At 45.3% G+C, this 22,521-nt stretch overlaps 1 protein-coding gene across 2 annotated transcripts; it reads right to left on the reverse strand.

Moving 5' to 3' along the window:
* Positions 1-2,863: 2,863 nt before the first annotated feature.
* NPM1 (nucleophosmin 1) lies at positions 2,864-15,671 on the reverse strand. 2 transcript variants are annotated; one of them, XM_069028844.1, is made up of 11 exons: positions 15,539-15,671; positions 14,748-14,827; positions 11,767-11,886; positions 10,782-10,875; positions 9,947-10,050; positions 9,425-9,486; positions 8,910-8,964; positions 7,712-7,801; positions 6,672-6,773; positions 4,181-4,255; positions 2,864-3,210 (listed from the first exon to the last, which is right to left on the reverse strand). In XM_069028844.1, the coding sequence occupies exons 1-11, from the start codon at positions 15,600-15,602 to the stop codon at positions 3,172-3,174; spliced, it is 885 nt and encodes a 294-aa protein (XP_068884945.1). In that variant the 5' UTR covers positions 15,603-15,671; the 3' UTR covers positions 2,864-3,171. The 2 variants fall into 2 exon arrangements, with proteins under 2 accessions (XP_068884945.1, XP_068884946.1); XM_069028845.1 differs by lacking the exons at positions 8,910-8,964; positions 9,425-9,486.
* Positions 15,672-22,521: the final 6,850 nt, after the last annotated feature.

The following is a 22,521-nucleotide window of genomic DNA, read 5'->3' on the forward strand; positions in this document are numbered from 1 at the left end:
TTCTCTCCAAAGGCTGCAACAATTGCTGAGCACAGACAAAATCAGAGCCTCGCACTCATCACAGCCCCTGGACTCTGAAATGCCACTTTGGCAGGTTTGCTGGATCACAGGGGCAAACAGAACCCCAGGACAGACCTAAGGTGGCCACGAGCACTTCTGAACAGCCCCAGGAATAAGGCACGGACTGTGAGCTCCTGACAGGATGGGATCCTTCTGTTATCACTTCTTCTGCAATGAGATGCCAAGAGACACCAGAGACTTTGAGATGAAGTAGATCCATATGAAGCAGCTCTATCTGCAGCCAACCCTGCATGGTCCCACACACCCGCTCAGCTGGGTGGCCTTCCCTTTGTCCCATGCAGGGGGACACCAACTACCTGTTCACTGTACAGGATGAAACACTTGCAGAAGGAAATGAAACATGAAAAAAGCCAGGGACAGGTTCTGCAACAGGAAAGGCAGCAGTAGGGGAAATTCATGTACAAAGGAAAGGTGAAGGCACCGCTACCTGGAGAGGCGTTTCATCATCCTGTAAAGGGAAGTCGTTTTCCCATCGTGGCATGAGAAAACACCAATGCATTTGGCTGTGGAGCTCCATGCTCTCAAATCAGCCTTCCTCGAGGACCAGGATCTCACAGAGGCTTAGAACCCTGGACACAGCTATCAAAACACTACAGCTTTGTTGCCATCATTACCGTGGCAGGAACATGTTTCAACTGCAGAAAGTCAAGAGCAGTACTTCAACAACCCACATCTGGTATTTGTCTCTTCAACAGGTATTTTCACATCTGAGCTTTTTTTTACATCAACCTTTGAGGCTCTGTTCAAAAGGAAAGAACGGGCAGCTGCATGTGAATATCCAAGAGGATACAGCTGCATCCAGAGTCATCAGATGGCCAGTCCCAAAAGGAGCCAGGGTTTGGAGACGTGACCAGCACAACAGCAGAGGTTGGCCCCACCGCCTGGAGTGGGGCAGTGGGCAGCCACTGACCACCCCTCATGACTCCAAAAACTGGCAGGAAACAGCGGGTGAGCTAACTAGGGCCAAGTGGAGCTATTTTTATGGCATGAGGGTGCCTCAAAGATGCCTCATGATGTTCAACAGCAGCCTGAACTTGACCTACATTATACTCGGCACCAGCTCAGCAGTGATTTCCTTTAGAGCTGCCTGCGCAGGCTCCATGCCCCCCCTGCAACGCTTGTGCAGTGCGGCTGCACCCCAGACTTGCTTTGGTCAGTCACCTACAGACAGACAACACGCTGGCTTTTCTTAAAACTTTAATAATCAGAATATTTTATTGGCTAGAAAGTCTCTTGCTGAAATTACTGTACAATTTTCACTTCTTTCAGCCAAAATTGAGGGCAATTTTGCTTAAATAAGCCTGTCTGTGCCATTAACTCTATTTCACCAGGGAAATCTGCTCTCACTTGTGCATATGACGACATCTATTGACATAACCCCACCAAAACAGGCATTTCAAACCCTTATACTCTGCCATTTCACACGCTGCAATTACACTCAACCTTAAATGAATCTTTGACACAAGACTTGCACCGTTTTTGCTTCTCTATCATGCACTTCACTTGGCTTTGTTTTCCCAGAAAGAACTATTTGCCTCTGGAGACTTGCACTGCTTTTCACTGCACCCACCATCTCAACTATAGGACCGAAGGGTTTTATAGCAGCACTTAAAAGTATTTTCAGTGGCAATTTTACGAACCAAATTGTACATCTTACTTACACAACTTGTAAAGAACGCCCAGGAAAAGAGACCCCATGCTCAAACAGCACAACCCAGTATGTGCTTACACATCCTGCAAAGCCAACCACGGCAGGACCCAAGCGTGCAAGTCCTTCAAGTGGGGAAAACCTCAACCTGCTGAGGCCTGCTTTACTCTCGCTCAGGGGTGTGCTGCTGTGAGGAACACAAGTCAGTTAATTCTCACAGTGACGATTAAAGCCAAGTTTAATAGTTACCACACAACTGTTAAGTGTTTTCTTAGTATTCTTCCAGTCTCCATCCCTTTACTGGAGTTAATGTACACAAGATGGAACAGTCAAGCATTGGAAGTGACACATTTAAACAGGAGCCTTGAGGAGTCTCATCCACAAGGCCCAGTGTCCCTGCTTTCCTTCATGTGAAAGCCCCTACACCCTTTTGAGGTTTTTATTTCATGTGACAATGGCCCAAAATTTTACCTCTGCCTCTTAGCATCACATGTAGGCCATAATCAAGAGCAGAGGACCAGAGAGGACTACCTGCCCACCTAAGATCTTGGATTTGCTGGAGATTAGTCTCAGCATTCCCAGGAACTTATCCACAGGCTCTGATGTTGCTCAGAGAGCTCTCTAGGCACACCCTACAGCATTCAAGCTAATTCTTTTCTCCACAAAACCCTCACAGGAGTCATTATGTGAGGCAACCTCAGACTCTGCAGCTCCTCAGAGGAACAGCACAGCCAGCCAATCCCAAATCAAAAGTACTGCATTTTACAAGTGGAGTCCCAGGCCCTATAAACTCAGTAGGTTAAAGAGAAACCATAAACCAAAGCACAATGAAGCAGGTCAGAAACTGAGATGCAGGAAGGGCTGTTTTAGGCAATTTTATAATTAGTGGTCACTTTCAGACAAGAATAAAGCCCCACTTGCCACTTAAGTCTTCTCACCAATCTCTGCTCAGTAGCTCCAAAGCTCATGGAACCGAGTTGTTTTTACAGTTGACAACACACGAGGATAGCTTATGTGTACTTGGTAAAGCAGCTAAAATACTCAGAGGCAGCTCCTCAGAGAACTTTAAAGCCCCATTATCTCTGGGTTCAGTATGCAGACTTCCCCGATCCATAAAAAAAGAAACAAGAGTACTTTATTAAAATACTAAATTTTATTTTTTTCCACATACATTTAGTTTCCCCACCATTTCCATTTGTCTGACCACCACCATGCCTTATCAAAACATTCCATACATACTTAAAATGAAGCTGAGGGTGGAGTCCTGTCTTTAAAAACTAAACAGGCATTTTGGACAACACATTCTTGGCAAGGTAATCTGGATGACATTTATCAGACACAGGAGGGAAAGCTCTTTCAGCATTTGTAAAAAGAACAGCCAAATAATGGTTACAGAAATAAGACTGCAGATTTTAATGAACTGTTAAAACTGTTTTCTTTTCTTACAGAGTCTGTCTCCACTGCCAGAGAGCTTGAATGACCTGGAAGTATACACAAAAAGTTAGATATTGAAATCAATTTTTCAAATTATTTTTGAAATTATTTTGTAGAGTTTACTATCTCCACTTACTCCATAAAAATTGACATTAGATTATAACAAAAAATGCATTCCTTTCAGAGAAAATCGAGTTGAAAGCATGACATTGGGTCCTTCTGCTAGAAGACTGTTACTCACAGCAGGTCACAATAGTAAGAACTCAGTGAAGGTGAGCACGAGGATGGGTGTGGGCCAGTTAGGCAAACATTGGCTGAACTCTGCCTCTGCAGCTCCAGTGGCTGAGGCAGACTGCTTTTCAACATTCCTTTAAGAACCTATCAATTTGTCCATCAGACAAGTCTACTCTGAACCACTGAGGGAAGCAGGAAAGCATAAGGAATTCTGTCACTGGAAAAAAATTAACTTAAAGGAATTTTGATAGGGAAATCTAAGACACATTTTCAGCCTAGTCTGTGTTAAGTAGTAACTAGTTCAAAAACTTGCTTCCTGATACCACCTTTTGGCTTGCACTCTTTCAAGAGCTCAGTTGATTTTGGGAGAGAATGTAGCAAGAATGCCATAATCTCCATCACAAAACAGCTCCCCCTCCCAGACACCCTCCCCAACAAAGGGCTGAACAGCAGACTGGCCTAGGTGGCCAAATTCAGCAGCAAGGAAAACCACAGCTCATTTCCTTAGCCAATATGGTGCCAAAAGGAAAATTCTGTGGGTTTAGTAAGCAAGAGATGATTTACCAACCATATAAAAGCTGGAAAAATGTAATAAAATATTAGCTTTCCCATCTTAGCCAACTAAACCCTTAAAACCATTCCCATTTATTTAATCTGAAGTATTGTTTGTGGTTTGTAACCCTTTGAAACAGTCCAAAGCTCATAAAGATTAAGTAGAAAAGAATCCCTAAGTCAGGTTATAAAAGCTTTTGGACTTTATCAAGCTCTGATGAATTCTGTTACCTTCTGGTCCTCCGTCCTGAAGCAATTCTTAACGTAATTGGCAAATTTGGGCTCCAGCTTTGGAAGGGTAGTACCCTATATGGAAAAAAAGCAAGCTTTAGGGTCTGCAGATCATTTAGCACTTCCAATAAATAACCTATGATGCTGAACCCCTTTGCAACACATGTGGAATTTGAACTCACCTTGCAACTTCCCACACTAATCTGCTTTAAACCATTTTAGAAAGTCTGTTTCTCTACCATACCCAGATATTTCTCACAGGAGTGGCTACACACTGAATTGCTGTCCAAGACTCTTTGCTGATGTTGAAGAGCACAACAGCAAACATTCACCACTTAAATAACTTTGTCTGTAGCCAACAGCCCCATGCTATAAACTAGAACTAATTCCATATTAATGGCCTCTTACTACAGCATGCAACCTGAGATTACCCTTCAAAGGTAGGTTTTCAACTTCAGCTCTCTAAAGCAAAACAAGAACTGACCTCCCACCTATCATTTAAAACTCACTAATACACTACTCATTAGTACACCACTTCTATTTATTTAAAGAACTGTTCTAGAAACATTTCCTTGTAATGGTTGGAATTGTTTTTGCACATGCTCAATGTGCAAGGCAGATTCAGGTAACAGTTCATAGATACAGGTTTACCATCATGGCTCCTAGCATCTCCAGGGAAGATACTACAGCATGCTATTTTAGGAGACACTGATTTCCTTCCCCATGTCCCAAGAGAAATACTTTCCAATATTTCAGGTGTATCAGTTGAAATATCCCATGCCAACGAGGACAGCACAATGAGCTGCTACTCAACACACTGCACAAGGCAGCAATTTCTGTTCAAAGGAAACAGCAACATGAGGAATATTTCAAACTGCAATACTGCAACCAGAAAGCTTGGATTTGGCCACTGTCTTACCTCATACTTTTCTATTAGCTTCCTGACACCTACTGAATACAAGAGTTCTGCTCTAAATCCAGTGATTTTTAAAAATGTGTTAACTTGCTGGCTGCCAGCTGGAGTCCTGTGTGTACAGAATGCAGACACCCCCTTCCCTTACTAAGGGATGCTCCAGCGCCATCTTGAAAAAACATCCAATTAAGCTCCCTGCTACACTGCTTAGACAGCATTTCCCAGTAAAAACTCTTCAGCACCAGATAAAGTATTTTAAAGCTATTTTTACCAGTTATCTGCTCTGCATGCTTCCCTCTGCAGGGACATGTCTACTGTGAGCAGCTCAGCCACTTGTGCTTGCACTGCAGAAACACCACTAATCGTGGCTCCTCTGAGTCATTTTATAACACCACAGCAGCATCCAGGGGTTATTGTGACCCACTAGAATGGTTCAATCCATCATGTCAGGCTCATAGTCTAGGGCTGTGCATTTCCATCCTCATCACAGCCTGTCATTGCTCACTCTGCATCCACCCCGTATTTAAACACTTCCCATCTTGTTCTGCATTCCTGGAACAAGCCTCAAAACACTAATGATCTAAGCAGAAGATGATCCTAATTCTTTAGGCAACCTGTTTGACCTTGTATGGGGTTAAAAAGGGTATTTTGAACCAAAAAACCCCATCAGCAAACCAACCATTTTTCCTAGCACCCTTATCAGCACTTCTGAGCCAGCCAAGTACAAGCAGTCAGGTCCTCACTCCCCTCTGCTACGAGCACAGGGCTACTCAGAACACACCCCTTGCTTGCACATGCACTACCACCCCAGGCTAAGGAGGAAAAGAATCACCTGCTACACCCAACCAACCCAGAACTGAGTTTTCTATTTTAAACTTCAATAGCAGCTAAGAATACTACTAACAAGTGTGACCACCAAGTGCTAGTCATAGCTGGTAACAACCAGAACAAGGGACTGCCCTGCCACCTTTAAAGGGTGAAGCATCCACTGAAGGGAGACTCAACCCCATATCCCTTCAGAAAGCAAATGCTTTCAGGTTCTTAGCAAAGTACCAGCTTCTATCACAAGCACCTATCTCCCTCTTCTGGAAGTTACCGAGCCTTACAAGCACCAGGATACTGTTTCAAGACCAAAGCATTCCAAGCATGTGAGGAACTCACTGCACTTTACTTTAGTAACCTAAAATGTATATCTAACACTAGTTAAGTCATCTTTAGAACAAACATCATCTAACGTTTTTTGTGTTTGTTTTCTGTTGGTTTTGTTTTGTGTGTTTTTGTGTTTTTTTTTTTGTTTGTTTTTTTTTTTTTTACAGTGACACTTCACTAAGAAATACCAAACTGCTAATCAGCACTACTGGAGGAATACAGAAACAAAGTGGGTTTGCTTCTCCTGAGTACAGAGGCTTTTTTTTTTCCCCAAATGTGCTTTCATTTCTCTAAGTTTCAACATCAACACATGCTGATGATAACAGCACAGCAATCAGCGACATCGTAACCATTTCTTAAAACATCCAATTCTTCTCATCTGCAGAACTGTGAAAACAAGGCTGAGAAAGCTGAATTCCAAAAACTCACCTTATCTACAGATGCTTGCATTTTTGCTTTTATCTCCTCTAACGACAGAGGGACTTTTGGTGTTTTTGGAGTTAGAGTTTTATCCTTCTTGGAATCTGGAGTCTGAAAATTATTCATTTCATTAGTAACTTGCACATGAAGCTACTCAGAATATAAGATAAATTTTGTAAAAACAAGGTTACAGTAGATTAGAACCTACTGTAGATTTTATATGGAACAGAAGAACAAGTTATCACATTGACAGTCCATATAGTTTTCAAAAAGTCACAAAACCTAAATTTGTGCTTCCCACACATTCCTCAGAAGCATGAAAAAGAACAATTTTGAAGTCTGGAGTTATTATGGTTAGCATAGCTGGTATTTTATGCTTCTGGGCAGGTGCCTCCACAGACCTTTCTCGCAACAGAGATGAAACCAAAAATAGCCAGAATATTTAGTGATTCAGAGTTTACTCCACATCTGCAGCCAGATTAGGTCATGCTTTAAAAGGCACACCTGCACTGCTTTTTGGATGCTATCCTGCCATATACCCCATACTCATTTCTGAACGAACCTTCCCGGCATCGTGTCCGAGTACATGCAGCAAGGAAAAGCTGCACAAGGAAGCAGGACACGGTTACACAGCACTGAACAAGAAAACTGTCAGTCCTGAAGTGGGTGAGCACCATGAGAGCCCCTTAGAGGCAGCCCCTTGGAGGCAGCAGCAGCCTCCAACTGCTCTCCGGTGGAAACACACTTGGCTGTCACCCTCTTGTACAAGGTGCTGCACAAAAACAATAGATTTAGGGTTTCAAACCAAAGACTTACCGATATTCCCAAAGGACAGTATATCTGATTTCAAATCTTGGCTGTCATAGGTATATACTGATCACTGAAGAGTTTCACAGAGAACATGAAGCAGTGAACAGTATCCTCAACATGCTTTATATTAAGATTAAAAAATTTCACTTAAATGTTAGTATGCTGTTTGAAGTTACCATTAGGCAAGAAAGCTTCCACACTAGAATAAACCTTTGTTTTTCTCAGTTGTTTTCACTCACTTTTGATTTAGATGCTGGTGTAGATGGCTTAGAGTCTTTTCCATTTTGCTTTGCTTTCTGCATATTTTTTCCTGCAACCTCACGAACAGGCTGAAAAGAAAGCACACAAGTTCATCTGCAAGTAAACTCAAGATAGCACATTACAGGAACCCAAAGGAAAACCTGGCAGTGCAGCACAGTAACATACCCAAGAACAAGTTCTGATACCATACAATTGTGTGGGACTCCCACTGTATTTTCCTTAAATATATCACCTTTCCTTATATATTAACATGCAGTCCTTGGGGGGCAGATATTGCTTTAAGGTTAATTCCTGGTGGCACTGCAGTTCCATGACCTCATTCAGTGCTACTTTTCTTCTGTAACACAACCCTTACCTCATTTGCCATTTTATCCAGAAATATTGTCTGGGATGCGCATGGGACATGATACCACACAAACATTTAAGATATGGAGTCTTAACATTCCTATATAAATCAAGGGACCATTTTGTTCAGTCACCCTGGATTATATCAGACAGCAAGAATCTGCAGTTCAGACTGTCTTTCTTTACCAGGCCATTGTGCACTATCACCTATGGAAATTCAGTAGGGACAGAGCAGCACACGGTGAAGTAAAACATTAAATATTTGTTTTTAAACAGTAGATATGAGCACAAAAACTCAAGCCAAAGCACACAAGAAAATGCCTCCCTTCTCCCTGTGCAGCTGCTCTGCTGGGCGTTGACTGCACCACCAGATGGCACTGGAGCCTGGCAGAATGGCACATCCAAGCACTTGCCTGCCTGCAGTGAACCCTCTCCAGAGGCTCACCCACTTACAGCCTTTTCTATTGAAGGTCGCTAAAAAAAGCCTTTCCACAGCATGCAGGACTGAAACTGCAAAGCACAACCCGCTCGGAGCAGGATTTTGCTTGCTTCCCAACAGCCATTCAGGCCCACACAGTCTGACAGCTGCATGCCTGTGCTGATAAAAACCCGATCGCCCCTCTGCAGCCAAGGAAATAAAACATAGACTGGATGGACACACACTCACATTGAAGTGTTCTCACGTCCTATTACAATTTCTTTACACAGACTGAGCTAAGTGCAAAACCAAATCCATCTCCCATTCACACATTCCAGACAGCTGTGCTAAAACTCATTGATTTAAGGGACTACCTGCCAGATTACTGTTGTATCACAGTATTAGCCACTTACTTTCTTTATTGGTGCTTTAATTTCTTCCTCATCATCCTCTAAGTCATCCTCATCACTACAATTAGAAAGGAAGTCACTCACCATAACTCAAGATTCACATTAGGAATTGATCTTCCCCCTCCCTCCCAGTAACATGTTTTATTCATGAAGGAAACAAGCAATCTTTCCAAGTTTACCTTAGACCTTAACACACAGCTAAGTGTGAGGGCAAGCACTACCTTTAAAGCAGTTACATGCATTCCCTCCTCTTTAATACTGAAGGGATGTATCCTAGGGACTTCCACTACTGTTGTTAGGAGTTAATGAGTAACAGGAAGCCAAGCGCTATAACCCAGTATGACAGATCTGAATAACATTAATTTAGATAGCATTGCAGAGATAAATAAGGCAAGTATGCTTTTTCCCTAGCCAAGATACAGCAGCTTTTTCACTTAGGATCCAGTTATGTCACACAATTCATATTCTGAAAGTTAACCCTGCATTTCAAAATACATTATCAAAACAAGAATACATACTCATCGTCATCATCCTCATCTTCATCATCATCCTCATCATCCTCTGCTAGTTTTGGTTTTTTCTTTAAAAAAGAAAAGTCTTTAAGTGTTGATACCATTTTGTGGTAATAAAGAGAAACTGTCATCTAAAATAACTGTGGCATAACTACAAGACTATCTTCCATCAATTTAGCTAAACCCAGGAAGTCACAGCTGCCAAGTCCAAAGCTACTGACAAGTTTACTGCATGTGCTCTGAGCATACAAACCTTTCCTTTAGCATCTAAACTCCTGCAGTACACACTGATGTTTATACCAGAATCTGCAGTTACTGCAGGGGACAGAATTTCCACAGAAGTAGCCATTATTTTCATCCTCCAGCAAAACTTTGGGAGCTTTCTGTACTTAGTTACACTTCTGTAATTTAGTACAGAATAATCCCCTTCCACTTATTATAGCAAGCCACCTAACTTACTCCTAGAGGCAGCACTAATACTAAAGTAGAAGAAAATGCTGTGAACAAAGTGACTGCAAGGTCATATACCTGTGGTGTTTTAGCTCCTCCTCCACTTGCTGGTCTCTTTGTTGAAGCATTAACAATTTTTGTATCATCTTCCTCCTCATCTGATTCTGGTTCTTCTTCTAATGCTGATAAAACAAAGGCAACATGTAAAAACCTCACTTTATTAAACAATAGGTAAAGCAAGAATGCTAGTAGGAAACAAAGAGCATCACCCACAACTGAGTAGCTTTGGTCTTGCTGAAGTGCTTAACTGATAGTGGGAAGCTTCCCACTAGTGACCTAACCACTGAGCAGAAGTTTTCCAGCTGACTGCATGCAGATACTACTACAGGGAAACCCAAAATGGGTGAACAACCACCACACACAACTGGTTGGAACACTCCTCACACACAACAGACCACAGAAAGTTAAAAATAACATTTTCTCCATTCCTGAGGAGACACATTTAAAAACTAGTAGAGAGAAAGATCAAAGATGATTCTCCAAAGGAGAAAGCTACTCCTGGGTTAGTTTAGCTAAAAATCAAAACTATTTCATGGGTAGTCTTCTCACACTCAGCTGATAAGCAGAAAGCCAACAGTGGGACACCAGCAGCCACTTTTAAGGGGAGGAATTACAACTCAAATTGCAAGGTTGATAAATGCCCCTTATCCATACAAAACAAGTGGCAAGCAAAGGCATGCAAGCACTCCTCTGAACTTCTGCCCTACAGTCACTCCATGCCACTGACAACGTGACTTTAAGATTCAGAGGGTCAGTATCAGCAAAAGCACTTCTGGAGGCACCAGCTACGCATCCCCTGGAGTTCTGCTGGTGCTGCAGGTGCCCGGACAGAGCAGTGACCAGCCATACGTACCTACGAGGTGCTGACCGCTGACGTAAACAGGCCCTGAACCACATTTCAATCTCAGCACCACTGGTGGTGTGATCTCAAAGCCGCCTAATGAGACCTGTGGGACAAAGCATCGTTATTCAGTCGAATATTCCAAGAGAAGTGTACTCAACAGATACCCCATCCAAGTGGAAACAGTACCACCAACAGCTGGAGACTCCATGGCTAACACAGTTACTCCACATTCCCATTGACAGAATACTCTGCGAGCGTTACAGAGTCAACTCAGGGTCAATAAGCCACCAACAGGGGCTTACTACATTCATTGCTAGTTAATTTGTGCTAGTTAATAAACTAGCTAGTTAATGAACTAATAATAAAGTGCTAGTTTATTAACTAGCTAGTTAATAAACTAATAATAAAGTGCTAGTTAATAAACTAGCACTTTAACTAGGAGTGCTAGTTAAAGCACTCCAAGGCCATACCAATACACATTTGTTTCTACTCCACTTGGCAGCACTGTCAATTTGAACATTATACGTCCCACCTGCCCCTAGAATTGTGTAGTTCTACTTGTACATCATCAGCAACTGAGTCAAACTACATTCCAGATAGCAGAAATGACAACAGGGTGCCCTTGGAGCGACAAAGAATAGCAATCAGCTGAAGAGCTTGGGACCTTCAGAAAAAACAAACTGCTCTCATCCTGGGTTCAAATAAAGCAACACAGCTTTAAGATGAATCTCCTTGGATATACTTGTAGATATATACAGATGAAATGTATAATTACTATCACTTTAAAAAAATATGTCATTTGAACAAGTCAATTATCTCCAGATGACTAAAGTAACCAGGCACAAGAGATGTTTGTATTTACTACCACCAAAACAGACACTTGTCTGAACACACTGTTCAGTCTCACTAAAACTCAGTTGACCCAAACCATTTTAAACTTTTTTCTCACTAGAGACCAATATTACAGTCGATTTTCCCAAGTTTCTGCACTTACTGTAGGCTGCACTGACATTTTCAGAGATGCCAGTACTACTTTAGTAGGGTTGCCTTCATAGTCCAGTGCTTCTGCTTCTACAACATGTAATTCGTCTTTGGCTCCAGCTCCTAAAGTAACCTGTGAAGTCAAGAACAAGGCACAGTCTGAGCATCTTCCCCAGTATTTTAAAGTCTTCTAAACCCCATTCACTGCTCTGCATCAATAAATGCTGAAATGTGCATTTCTAACTACTAATGATTCAATCACACTCTAGCCCAAGCCAGTACTCTTTCTCAACAACACTGGAACTTCCAAGGCACACCTCCAGGCATGTTTTGATGACAGTGAAATCAGGTCATTTGCTGCTGGATCACTGCACTGAAACAAGGCAGTGGCAAGTTCAGTCAGCCCTATAGCTAGTCCAAGAAGCACATACACATGATCTCTTCCACAGAATCTCAGCCTACAGCCTTCCCCTTCCTGCCATCGGCCAATTGCTTCCCTTTATCACACTGTGCACCTTCTGCTTCCTTGACATTCATTGAGGAGTCAAGTCTAACACCAGCTTAGTTCAACACTGTGATTTACGCACACGTCTTTTGCTTTAATTCACCATGGACTGAGAACTGCTGTCCCCAAGGCATTTCTAAACTCAACTGCCTGGATTCCTTACTCTGAGTAAGAGTCTGGCACTTTCTGAAGAGTCAAAACTCATAGCTGCAAGGAAACAAGTGAGTGAAAGACATTGGTCAGGCCTGAAATTCCAGTTCACTGAACCTCTGGCCTCTCAGACAGGACTACATGCAGAAGATGCGAAAATCAAGAATCCCTTGTACCACAGCTATTCCCAACAGCAGTGCACAAGGCTCTGTGTTTCCTTTCCTTTCCTAAAGCCCATACAACACAAGCCTTCCAAACCCCACAGGAGACATGGGTGTGAATACTTCAGGCAGATGCATACAACTCAAGTTTCCATTCTCCAAGAGCTGAGCTTTAAGGAGGCTATAATGGTTCAGACTTAGATGTATCAGACTGAAGGCTGGGAAACAGAATATTGGATTCACGACTTCTGGCAGATTTTTATTAACAATTTAAAGAGGTGAAATTGCAGCTCTGATCTCACCTTTTAAATGTGTTGTCAACAACACTGAATTGTTCAGCTAGCGGGACAAAAATTTTAGAGCATGCCCTCCACCCTCTACTACTCCTGTCATTTGCTCCAGTTCAAGTAATACTTCAGCACTTACTCTTCATTTGTTTCCTGTGTTTGGCAAGCATCCATGTATGTGCCTAGATTTCTACACTGAAGGAATGCACACTGAATAAATAGGTAATGAGGCAGTGACCATTCCTGTTCTTACCTATTGCTAAGACATTTTCAGAAACTCACACCACTTTTACCTCCTTCATCCATCCTCCTCTTTTCACTTTTACCCCCTTTTCTCCCCATCTTGCTGTACCTCATGCCCAAGTCCACCACCACACTTGTATCTTAACAGGCACTTCTACTCATCTGGGCTTTTATCAGCACAGATCAGTCCTCAGGTATTTGCTACCTTCACACCTTATCTTTCCGGAAGTTCCTCCTATGCTCAACAAGGCATTTTCTGCTTGCAACCATGTCCCAGACCTTTCAACTCTTTAGTCTCTTAAACATTTCCTAGTTTGTCCTTTGTTATCTTAACCCCATTTCTCCTGTGTACCATCCCTTTTTGTTCTATGAAAAGAGGTTGTTGATTAAAGACTTTATCCCCCCAAAAGCCTAACAACAAAGTAGCACTGTGGATCAATCTGCTTTATCCCTCACACAGTGTACAACATCAGAAGAGATGCTATAAGTAATTCTGAAAAAACAAAAAAAAAGAAAAGGAGTTTTCGGTAAAATCATACAATTGAAGTATCACTAATTTTATCTGCATAACAAGCATTCAGATACAAGAACTTTGCATGTGGACTTCCCCATACATACTTTATTGTTATTTTCTTCCATCAAAAATTGTCATCAAGAACAAATTACTGTCAGGTCCAGGCTGCACTTTTCATAATACACAAGGATGGAAAACACATGAGTCACATAACTAACACAGAAGTGTTGTAAGTAACACTATGAAGTGTTTGGAGATCATTATTATGCAAGTGACCTCCAGGAAGCAATTCTGCTGTAGGAATTAGCCCGCAATTATAAGACTCTCTTGCTCCCAGGTATCAAAGCATCTCTGTATCTAAATAAACACAGCAATAAGCAGCAGAGATGCTGTAACTCTTCAATATCCTGTCTTTGAAACTTGGGCATATTATTGTTCTGCTACCCAGAACAAAAGCCTTGAAATATCATGTCTGACTTGTGTGGCACCAGAAAGCTCCAAGGACACACCCAAGAACTCTCCAGGAGTCTGTCAGATGAATTATCTGAATGAAAGATGGAGTTTCCCCGTTACATCCTTGGAGAGGGCAAACCAAGGACAAAAATCAAAACATACACCTTTTGCCCTCTTATTTGGATTTACTTATTATCTGCTTCTGGGGAAGACCAAGAACTGGAATTATGTTTGGGAACATATTGAAACGGTTTTCAAAGTTTCTAGTAGTCTACAGAAGTGTGCCTACGTATGAGTCTTGGAAGTCCATCCTTCCCCCGTGCTCCTGTAGCATCTGCACTATTTGCATTAGGGATGCCTGAGTGCACGGTTTGGCATTTAATTCTATTTAGTACGTATTGATTAACCTGCTGTGAGTTGATTTTTAGCCTTTTCCAGCCTTGCACTGCTTGCTGTCAACAATGAAAGATCCATGGAGAAACGTTTTCAATACAGAAAAGATCTGAAATTACAGTATACACTCCACTGCCCATAAGAAATGCTTATGAACAGATTCACAAAACATTTATCTCTGGAAGAATTAAGACTAGAGAAATAAATGGCGCGTTAAAAAACTCACTTCTTGCATCATAGCACACCACTACATTAAAAATGTAAAGTTAAAAACCAAACAATACTTGCCGTTCTCAGAGATAACTGATGTTCATTTTCTTCATCATCTACTTTAAACTGATACTCCTTATCCCCTTTAAGCTCGCAGCCTGTAAGAAGACAATTCAATTATACGTCTACTGTTTTATTAAAGACGCAGGTATTTGCTAACCACTTATTTTGCAACTTGCGGCTCCCAGGCCTTGTACCTGCACAGAGAACTAGCGGCACTCTGGGCACGCACGCAGTGAACACGTGGGGTGAGGAAAACCCCAGGCGAGTGCGCGGCCTGCTGCCGACCACGCAGCTCCCCGCGCGGCCCGTTCCAGCCCAGCAGCTTCAAGACCATCCCCGCCCAGCGTCCCTCGCGGTGCCCGGGGCGATGCCACCTCCGCAACGCCCGCGGCGGGCGGCCCGGCCTGTCCCGGAGCGATGGGCGGAAAGGCGCGCGCGGCCGCGAGGCGCTCCACGTGCTCCGCCTCCGGTGGCGCTGCCATGTGCTCCGCGGGCGCTCCCAGCGCGCCGCGTCCTTAGGAACGGCCGGGAGACACCGGGAACAAAGCGCGGGACAAAGCGGGACGGGCCCCGCCACGTGCGGGCCGCGCGCCACGTGGGGAGAACGCGCGGGAACAGCCGCGGCCGCCGCGCGGGAACGGCCCCGACACAGCCCCCCTTCCCCCGCCCTTCTTCTCCGCGCGCGGAGGCGCGGCGCTCGGCCGGCACAGGCCGCGGCCCCGCACGGCGCCCGGCCCCGGGGCCTGCGGGGCCGGCGGAGCCAGCGGGCCCCGGGAGAGCGTTGCCGCGGGCGCGGCGAGCGTTACCGAAGAGGAAAGTCTGCGGGCGCAGGGGGCCCATGCTCTCCATGTCCATGGCGCTGTCCTCCATCGCGGGGCTGGGGCGCAACTGGCCGGCGGATGCTGCGCTGCGGGCGGACACGCACTAAAGGAAGCCCCGTGCCCGCCCACTCGCTGATATAGCCTCGCGTTCTCGCGAGACCCGCGCGCGGGACACGCCCCCTCGGCCCCCCGTTCCGCTCCTGCGCACGCGCGCACTCGCGCGTGCGGAGGGTGGTCGCGCGCGGGGTCGGGCGGGCCGCCAGGGGGCGCCGCGGGGCCGGGTCCGTGTGAGGGGTCCCGGGCCGGGCACCGGAGCCTCCCGGGCCGGTCCCGCCGAGCCGGAGCCGGAGCCGGAGCCGGAGCCGGAGCCTCCCCGGGCCGCGGGGAACCGCAGTCTTTCGCTGCACGGCCGCGCAACACGTGGGGCGCAGCGATGGGGGGGGATCGCAGCCATTCCGCTCCACGGCCGCGCAACACGTGGGGCGCAGCGATGGGGGCGCGGCCACAGCCCCGGTCCTGGCACGGGGCTTGCGGCCCGAGCTGCTCCGCTGGCCGGAGAGCCCTGCTGCAGTGGAACGTGCTCTCCTCACTCTGTCATCTTTGACTAAAATAATAAAGGAACGAAAGCAGCCCCTTTCCTGTGCGTTACCTGTTAGGTTGAGCTCCCATCCCGAGCTACTGCTCCCTGTGCCACTGGCTCTGTAGACGGGGACAACAACGCTGGGAACCCCCTTTTAAGCTGGTGTGTGATGGGAGCAAACCACTTTTTGATGTAAATTAGCACACGGGGAAATCTGTCACAACAAAATTAAAAGTCACGGGGTTATTTTATACTTCGAGCTACCAGCCCTGGAAAGACAGGTTTGCCTCAGCAGTGGGAGCCCATCACTGGCCCTGGGCTGCACTCACCATCCCACATTCCAGGCCATTGTGTTCGGGGGCTGATCTGCACAAGTCAGGTCCCTTGTGTGCTAATCTCACACTTAACTGAACTTACTCTTCAAAAATAAAAGTATATAGGCTCTTGGTGCTCTTATCTCTCCACTGATTGGAAACGTGTAACTTTGAGTCATGTTACCTTCATTCACATTCATAAAGGAGCAACACTAAATGATGTTGCTGAAAATGAAACAAACTGAAGTGAAAAATAACTGATGCAGTGGGAAAATGAAACTTACCCTGTCAAAGATTCCCCTTCCTCACCCTTCCACAAAGCCGGCCCCTTTGCAAACATCAAATACAGTTCCACAGACTATACATCCAGCTTAGTTTTGAGTGTAAAGTCTCCTATTTGAAAAATACAATCCACTTTTTCAAATCAAAGATTACCTGAGTGATGGTTTCACCAGGATATGATCCTCTACAATCCTATTAACTTTAAAGCAGATTGTCCACTGAGGTGTTGTTGGGTGGATTGCCAGAGGCTGACTAAAATTCGGTAATAGTTAAATTGTGTGTGAAAACAAGGTGCAGGAATAAATCAGAGTGCGGCTTAGCATATGAGTGAGGCTGGGCAACCAGGGCCACTGTGGGAACCCTCTTTTAGAGTCACCAGGGAATTTTGGCTGGAAGGCATCTCTGGAGGCCACCTGGTGTGGAAGCACCAATGTGGATCACACTCGGAGGGCTCCATCTCTGCAGCTTGTCTGGGCCAGTTTGCCACAGCAGTGCAGTGACTGACCAGCACTAATTACATCTGACTTGGAGATAATGATATTGGTTAAAATTTGCAGGTTTTTTCTATTTCTCTTTTCATCTTCCTACCAGTTCATTGTACTTAAATAGCAGGTGACACACTTGTAGCATATGGCAAGGGTATTCAAGCAAAACAGGATTTTTCTTTCTTTACATCCAATGGTAGAGATGTCATCAAATTGCAACCTGTGCATCCTTTGTATGTGTAGAAATAACACCCTGATGGATGTCAAAGTCACAAAAGAAGAGAGTAGAGTGGTCACCTAAGCATCCTGGGCCACCCTTCCTGATTTTTTTCAGTCCAGATCTTCTTCCCGAGGGCAGCGCAGGGACAGCTCCGAGCTCTGCTCCTGGGCCAGGGACAGCACCCAGGGAGCGGCTGGAGCTGGGCCAGGGCAGGCTCAGGCTGGAGAGCAGGGAAAGGTTCTTCCCCAGAGGGTGCCGGGCACTGCCCAGGCTCCCCAGGGAATGGGCACGGCCCCGAGGCTGCCAGAGCTCCCAGGGGTGCACAGGGTGGGGGTGTTGGGGTGTCTGTGCAGGGCCGGGAGCTGGACTGGGTGATTCCTGTGGGTCCCTTCCAGCTCAGGGCATTCTGTGATTCTGTGATTTTCTCCCTTAAAATCTCACAAGGAACCAGAGAACAAACAGTGTTTATTTAATGTTCTAACATTTGGTTTGGTTAATTTCTTATTATCTTTACAAAGTAATTACTGCTGAGGGTGGCCCTTAGGGTAGGAAGAGTGGCAGCTGTGGAGAAGATACACACAGGGATCTGTGAAGAAGCAGAGGCAGAAATCCCACCAAATGCAGTGGCTGGTGTCCCTGCCAGAGAGAGGCATCATTAACTGATCAGATACTTCAGTCTTCAGAGTTGTGCAGATGCAGATGAGGCATTTGTTTGGTTTGGCTTGAAAATGGGAACTAGTATCAAAATTTAAAATGAAGTTATGGCATGACTCAAATGTCAGACTGGAGCTGGAAGGTGAATCCTACATGGTAATAGCGGAAGGGAATGAATTACATTTACCTGGTGTAATGCCAACAGGAGGACATGGTTACTGGTCAAACCCACCCACAAACCTGCCCCACAGGGCACTGAGCAACTCACAAATGCTGCAGCTCCAGAAGTCTGCCCAGGTCTGTCGGAGGGAGCAGTGCAACCACAACATGTCCTCCTGCGTGCACAGTCACTTTTAATTCAATTACAGTCTTCCATTACGGAGGAAATAAATGTGGGAGGAAACAAAGGACAGACACAGAGAAGCAAAACAGGGGTAGGAAGTAGGAGATATATGCTTACTGCGTCTCGTTTGGCTCCACAGGGCTTTAGAAGGGCTGTCATATATCATGACATTTATTATTTCTGCCATGTGCTAGGATGAGGAGTCCATTACAATATCGATCATTTTACTTTGCTCAGCTCGGTGCTGTGTAATACTCGGCATAGCAGAAAAGGCTTACAAGTGATTTAGAAACAGCCATACAGGGACAACTGAGGGAAAAAACGGAGTTTCCCTTAATGGAATTCTCTTTCTAGTGAGCTTTTACAGAACTTAGGAAATTGTATTTTAAGCATGGTTAAAGCCACAGCACAGTTACAGTCAAGCAATCAGAAGCTATAGAGACAGTAAAGATTTCCTATGCAATCTTAATTTACACACTGACATAATGAAATAATCTTCAGCTGCGCTGCCCCATGGCTGTCATGTAAACTCTTCACCAGGCTCCTCCTCCCTTCACTAGTCAATAACTTCTGTCCCAGTGAACTAAGGGCCAAAATCTTAAACGGCATCAAAATACCCTTCTTGATCTCAAAAAGACATCATGTGCACACCAGAAAATCCAAATATTTCACTTTAGCCTGAAATAACTGCATATTGCCATCACCAGATGCCATCACCAGCAAGAGGCAGGTGTTGGCTGTCCTCATCCCTCTGAACTGGGGGTACCAGCAAGAGCGATGTGCTGTCCGGGCACTGCGGTGGCAGCAGGGACAGAGCCGCCCTGCTGGGTGCCAGACAGCCTGAGCCCTGAACGCAGGTGAGAGCTGCCTCTCCTGGGGGCTGCTTTGAGAAGATTTGGCCTTGCATTTGTAATTTCCCATCACCTTCAGGCTGGTTTGCAGCCAGCTCAGGACCGGGAGCTGTGATGGAGGGGCCATCCTTACCTGGTTGTCTTCTTTCTTACCCACAGTCTCCTTTTTACTGCAGATCCTGCTGTAAGCGGCACTGGAAGTTTTCTTCATCTTTCCTCTTTATGTACTGCCTGTTCCATCCCCAGCTTTGCCTGTAGCACATTATTTATGCAGAGCAGCATGAAGAGCTGCATCAGAAGGTCCTTCAGCACCAAAGAAAGCTGCATAAGGGGAGCAGAGGGAGGCTGGTGACCCAGCTTCTGCTTATGGCTGCACAAGCTGATACTGCTCTGTCTCTTTTATGTTCTTGCATAGAGCTCTCAGAGGATCCTTCTCCTGTTAGGGCCCAATTTCAGACATGCAACCATAAAAGGGAGGAATGACAGATGAGCCAGGATGTCCACAGAGAAGGCACTCAGGTATCGCAGTGATGATAAGAAGTAAGGTTACACAGATAGATTACAGGTGTCAGTGTCACAGCAGTAAAAATTGAGATAGCCTGAAATTTCTCTCTTTCTCTCTCTCTCTCTTTTTTTTTTTTTTTTTTTTTCTGTGTCTTTTTTCTTTAAATATCCAGTACAGAATAGCCTCTGCATCTTGGCCATGATCCTTTCTGACTACTGCAAAAAATAACACTGTCCTGGCTGGAGCTGGGAGAAAAGCCAAGATACTTTAAAACTTTCTGTGCCCTGCAGGTCCCAAAGGTGAGGCCAGCTCCCAGTAGAAGGAGCAGTAGGAGTTTGGAGTTGGTGGGGCTGAGATGTCTCAGGAAGGGGGATGGCAGCAAAAAGCTCCATAAGCCATGTGTCTGTAAAGCCGGCAAGGCAGACCACACCTAACGTCCTCTCCCCAGTGATGCCAGATGCCCTTGTCCCATGAACTACGATTCCCCCTGCAATATCATTTGCTGCTGTGTACTGATACCGTACCTGCTGCCAGCCCACGGCACTGCTCTGCTTGTTAAACCCATGAACTCGATCCCAAAATGATGTTCTGCGTCACTGCCGGGGTGCACGAGCTCTGCTGACCACCACGGGCAGCCAGGGCCGTAGGGATGGGAGAGAACACCTGGTACTCCACATCAAAGTCGCCTGTTCTGGTGGTCACTTTTCACATCTACTCCTCCTGCAGCACAAGCTTTGAAATGTTGTCCCTGTGCCCCGTGGTTCCTGCAGGGTCTGGAAGAGCAGACATAAGGCCTTGGGGTGGGGCACAGCACGATTGTGTCCGGTTCCTGGTTTTCCTGTGTTTGTTATACTCCTTTTCTACAGCTTCACTGCCAGAACCTGAGGGGCAGGGCCATCTGATGTTTGAGTAACGTGTCGGATGCTGTTGGTCGACCGTAATTTTGCGCAGGTGCTCTGGATGCAAGTTCGGGAAAGATGTTCCCTCATCGCAGCACTGTACGTTCCCATTTCAAGGTCAACAGCACCATCTAGTGATCCCAAAGCAGCTTCCTACATGGCTGGCTGCCTTCTCCCGCGTTTCATCCATCCCCCAGGTGTCCCGGGCGAGGTTTGCCTGTCTGTGCCTATCTACTACACCCTTCCCACCGGAGGGTTGATTATTGGAAGGTCGTGCATGGGGAGGCTGAGTGCCCTCGGCCACAGTCACAGACCTCAGAGCTGGGATGGCATGATCCAAACTAACTCTCAGGCCAGGAAACATGGCAGAGCTGTGTTCTGTGTGGGCAGACCCTATTTGGCTCAGTGAGAATCTTATCTGCCCTCTTGGGCAGATACACAGCTTCCACATTTAAAATAAATCTGCCCAGGGAAAGAAAATAATCCCTCTTATCCTTCCCTTGGTTCTCTGCTACGTTTGACCTCACTCAACATGTTGTGTAAGGACCACAATTACACCAGTCAAAGGTGTGTTTTGTCCCCAGGGTCCCACTGGCATGCACAGCTCATAATACAGATGTCAGGAGAGTCAAAAGCTGGGCCAACATTATTTCTGATCTCTCAACTTAGAGCACAGGCAGACAGGCAGCTCCACATCTCCAAAGTGCAATGGGTCCTTCTGTTCTTCTCTCCATCACACCCCCTGCAAACAACCCCATCAAAAAAAAAAAAAAAATCTGCTGGATCCACAGACAAACCTGGGAAAGCTGATGTGTTGTTATCATCCCAGCTCCTGCACTGCTGCCTTTCACCCTCCCCACAAGAGTCTCCAGGGCCCCTGAGGTGGATAAAAAGGCAGAAGGATATGATGTTGATGGCAGTATCATTTTGTGCCTCTGCTTTTCCTAGCTGGGACACTGTGCAAATTTTCCTGCTGCATTGTCTCAGTTCCTTGGCTCTTCATCAGGACACCTTACAGGCTCAAGGTGCTTCAGGGAAGGAAATGGAGGGAGACCAAGTTTCTGACTGCTCTTGCTGAGGAATTTTGATGCATCAAGCACCTCCTCCATCAACAAGGTCATGGCCAGGAAAACCATACAGTGTGGGATACATGTGGCTAGCTCTTGTATTTCTATTTGCTCATTAGGCTAAAACAGTTCCCTGTTCCCAGCTTGTGCTAAAGAGCAATCTTGGAAACCAGGAATCTGAAGCTGTGTGGTTATATACACGGATCTGGATCACAGCTCTCAAATTTGCAGAGACAAACCTGGGAAAGGTCTTTCAAAGCCATGCAGAAGAACGATGTATATTCAAAGCCATAGACATGAATCAATTTATTTCTGGACTTTGCTGAGCTTATCTAATGTGAGCAACAGTAATAAACCACTCTGCAGGCTGGGTTGAATACGTCCAGATGGGGCAGCAGGATGGGGTTTTATCATCACAGCAGCATTCCAGGGTGGGTTACTGACTCCTGCACACAAACCACCCACAGATCACTTTATATGATTGCATGTATATGCATATGTATATATATGTGCTTATAGGCTTCAGCAGGCTTTTGGACAGAGATATTTACTGAACAAATGAACATTTATCACATTTTCAAACGACAGTTTTGGAAACCTTACAGATGAAACAATGGGCTCTGGTTGGATCTCTGATCACAAGTGTGAGTTTAGAGGTGTAATACACAGCTCTATGATCTGTGTGAAGCACTGCAAAGGTCAAAAATCAAATTGAATGTTAGGAATCTCTGGGAAATAAACAGAAAATATCATTAGGTCACTGTATGT

The sequence above is a fragment of the Aphelocoma coerulescens genome, chromosome 13, assembly GCF_041296385.1.
Source record: "Aphelocoma coerulescens isolate FSJ_1873_10779 chromosome 13, UR_Acoe_1.0, whole genome shotgun sequence".
In the NCBI taxonomy this organism is placed as follows: domain Eukaryota; kingdom Metazoa; phylum Chordata; class Aves; order Passeriformes; family Corvidae; genus Aphelocoma; species Aphelocoma coerulescens.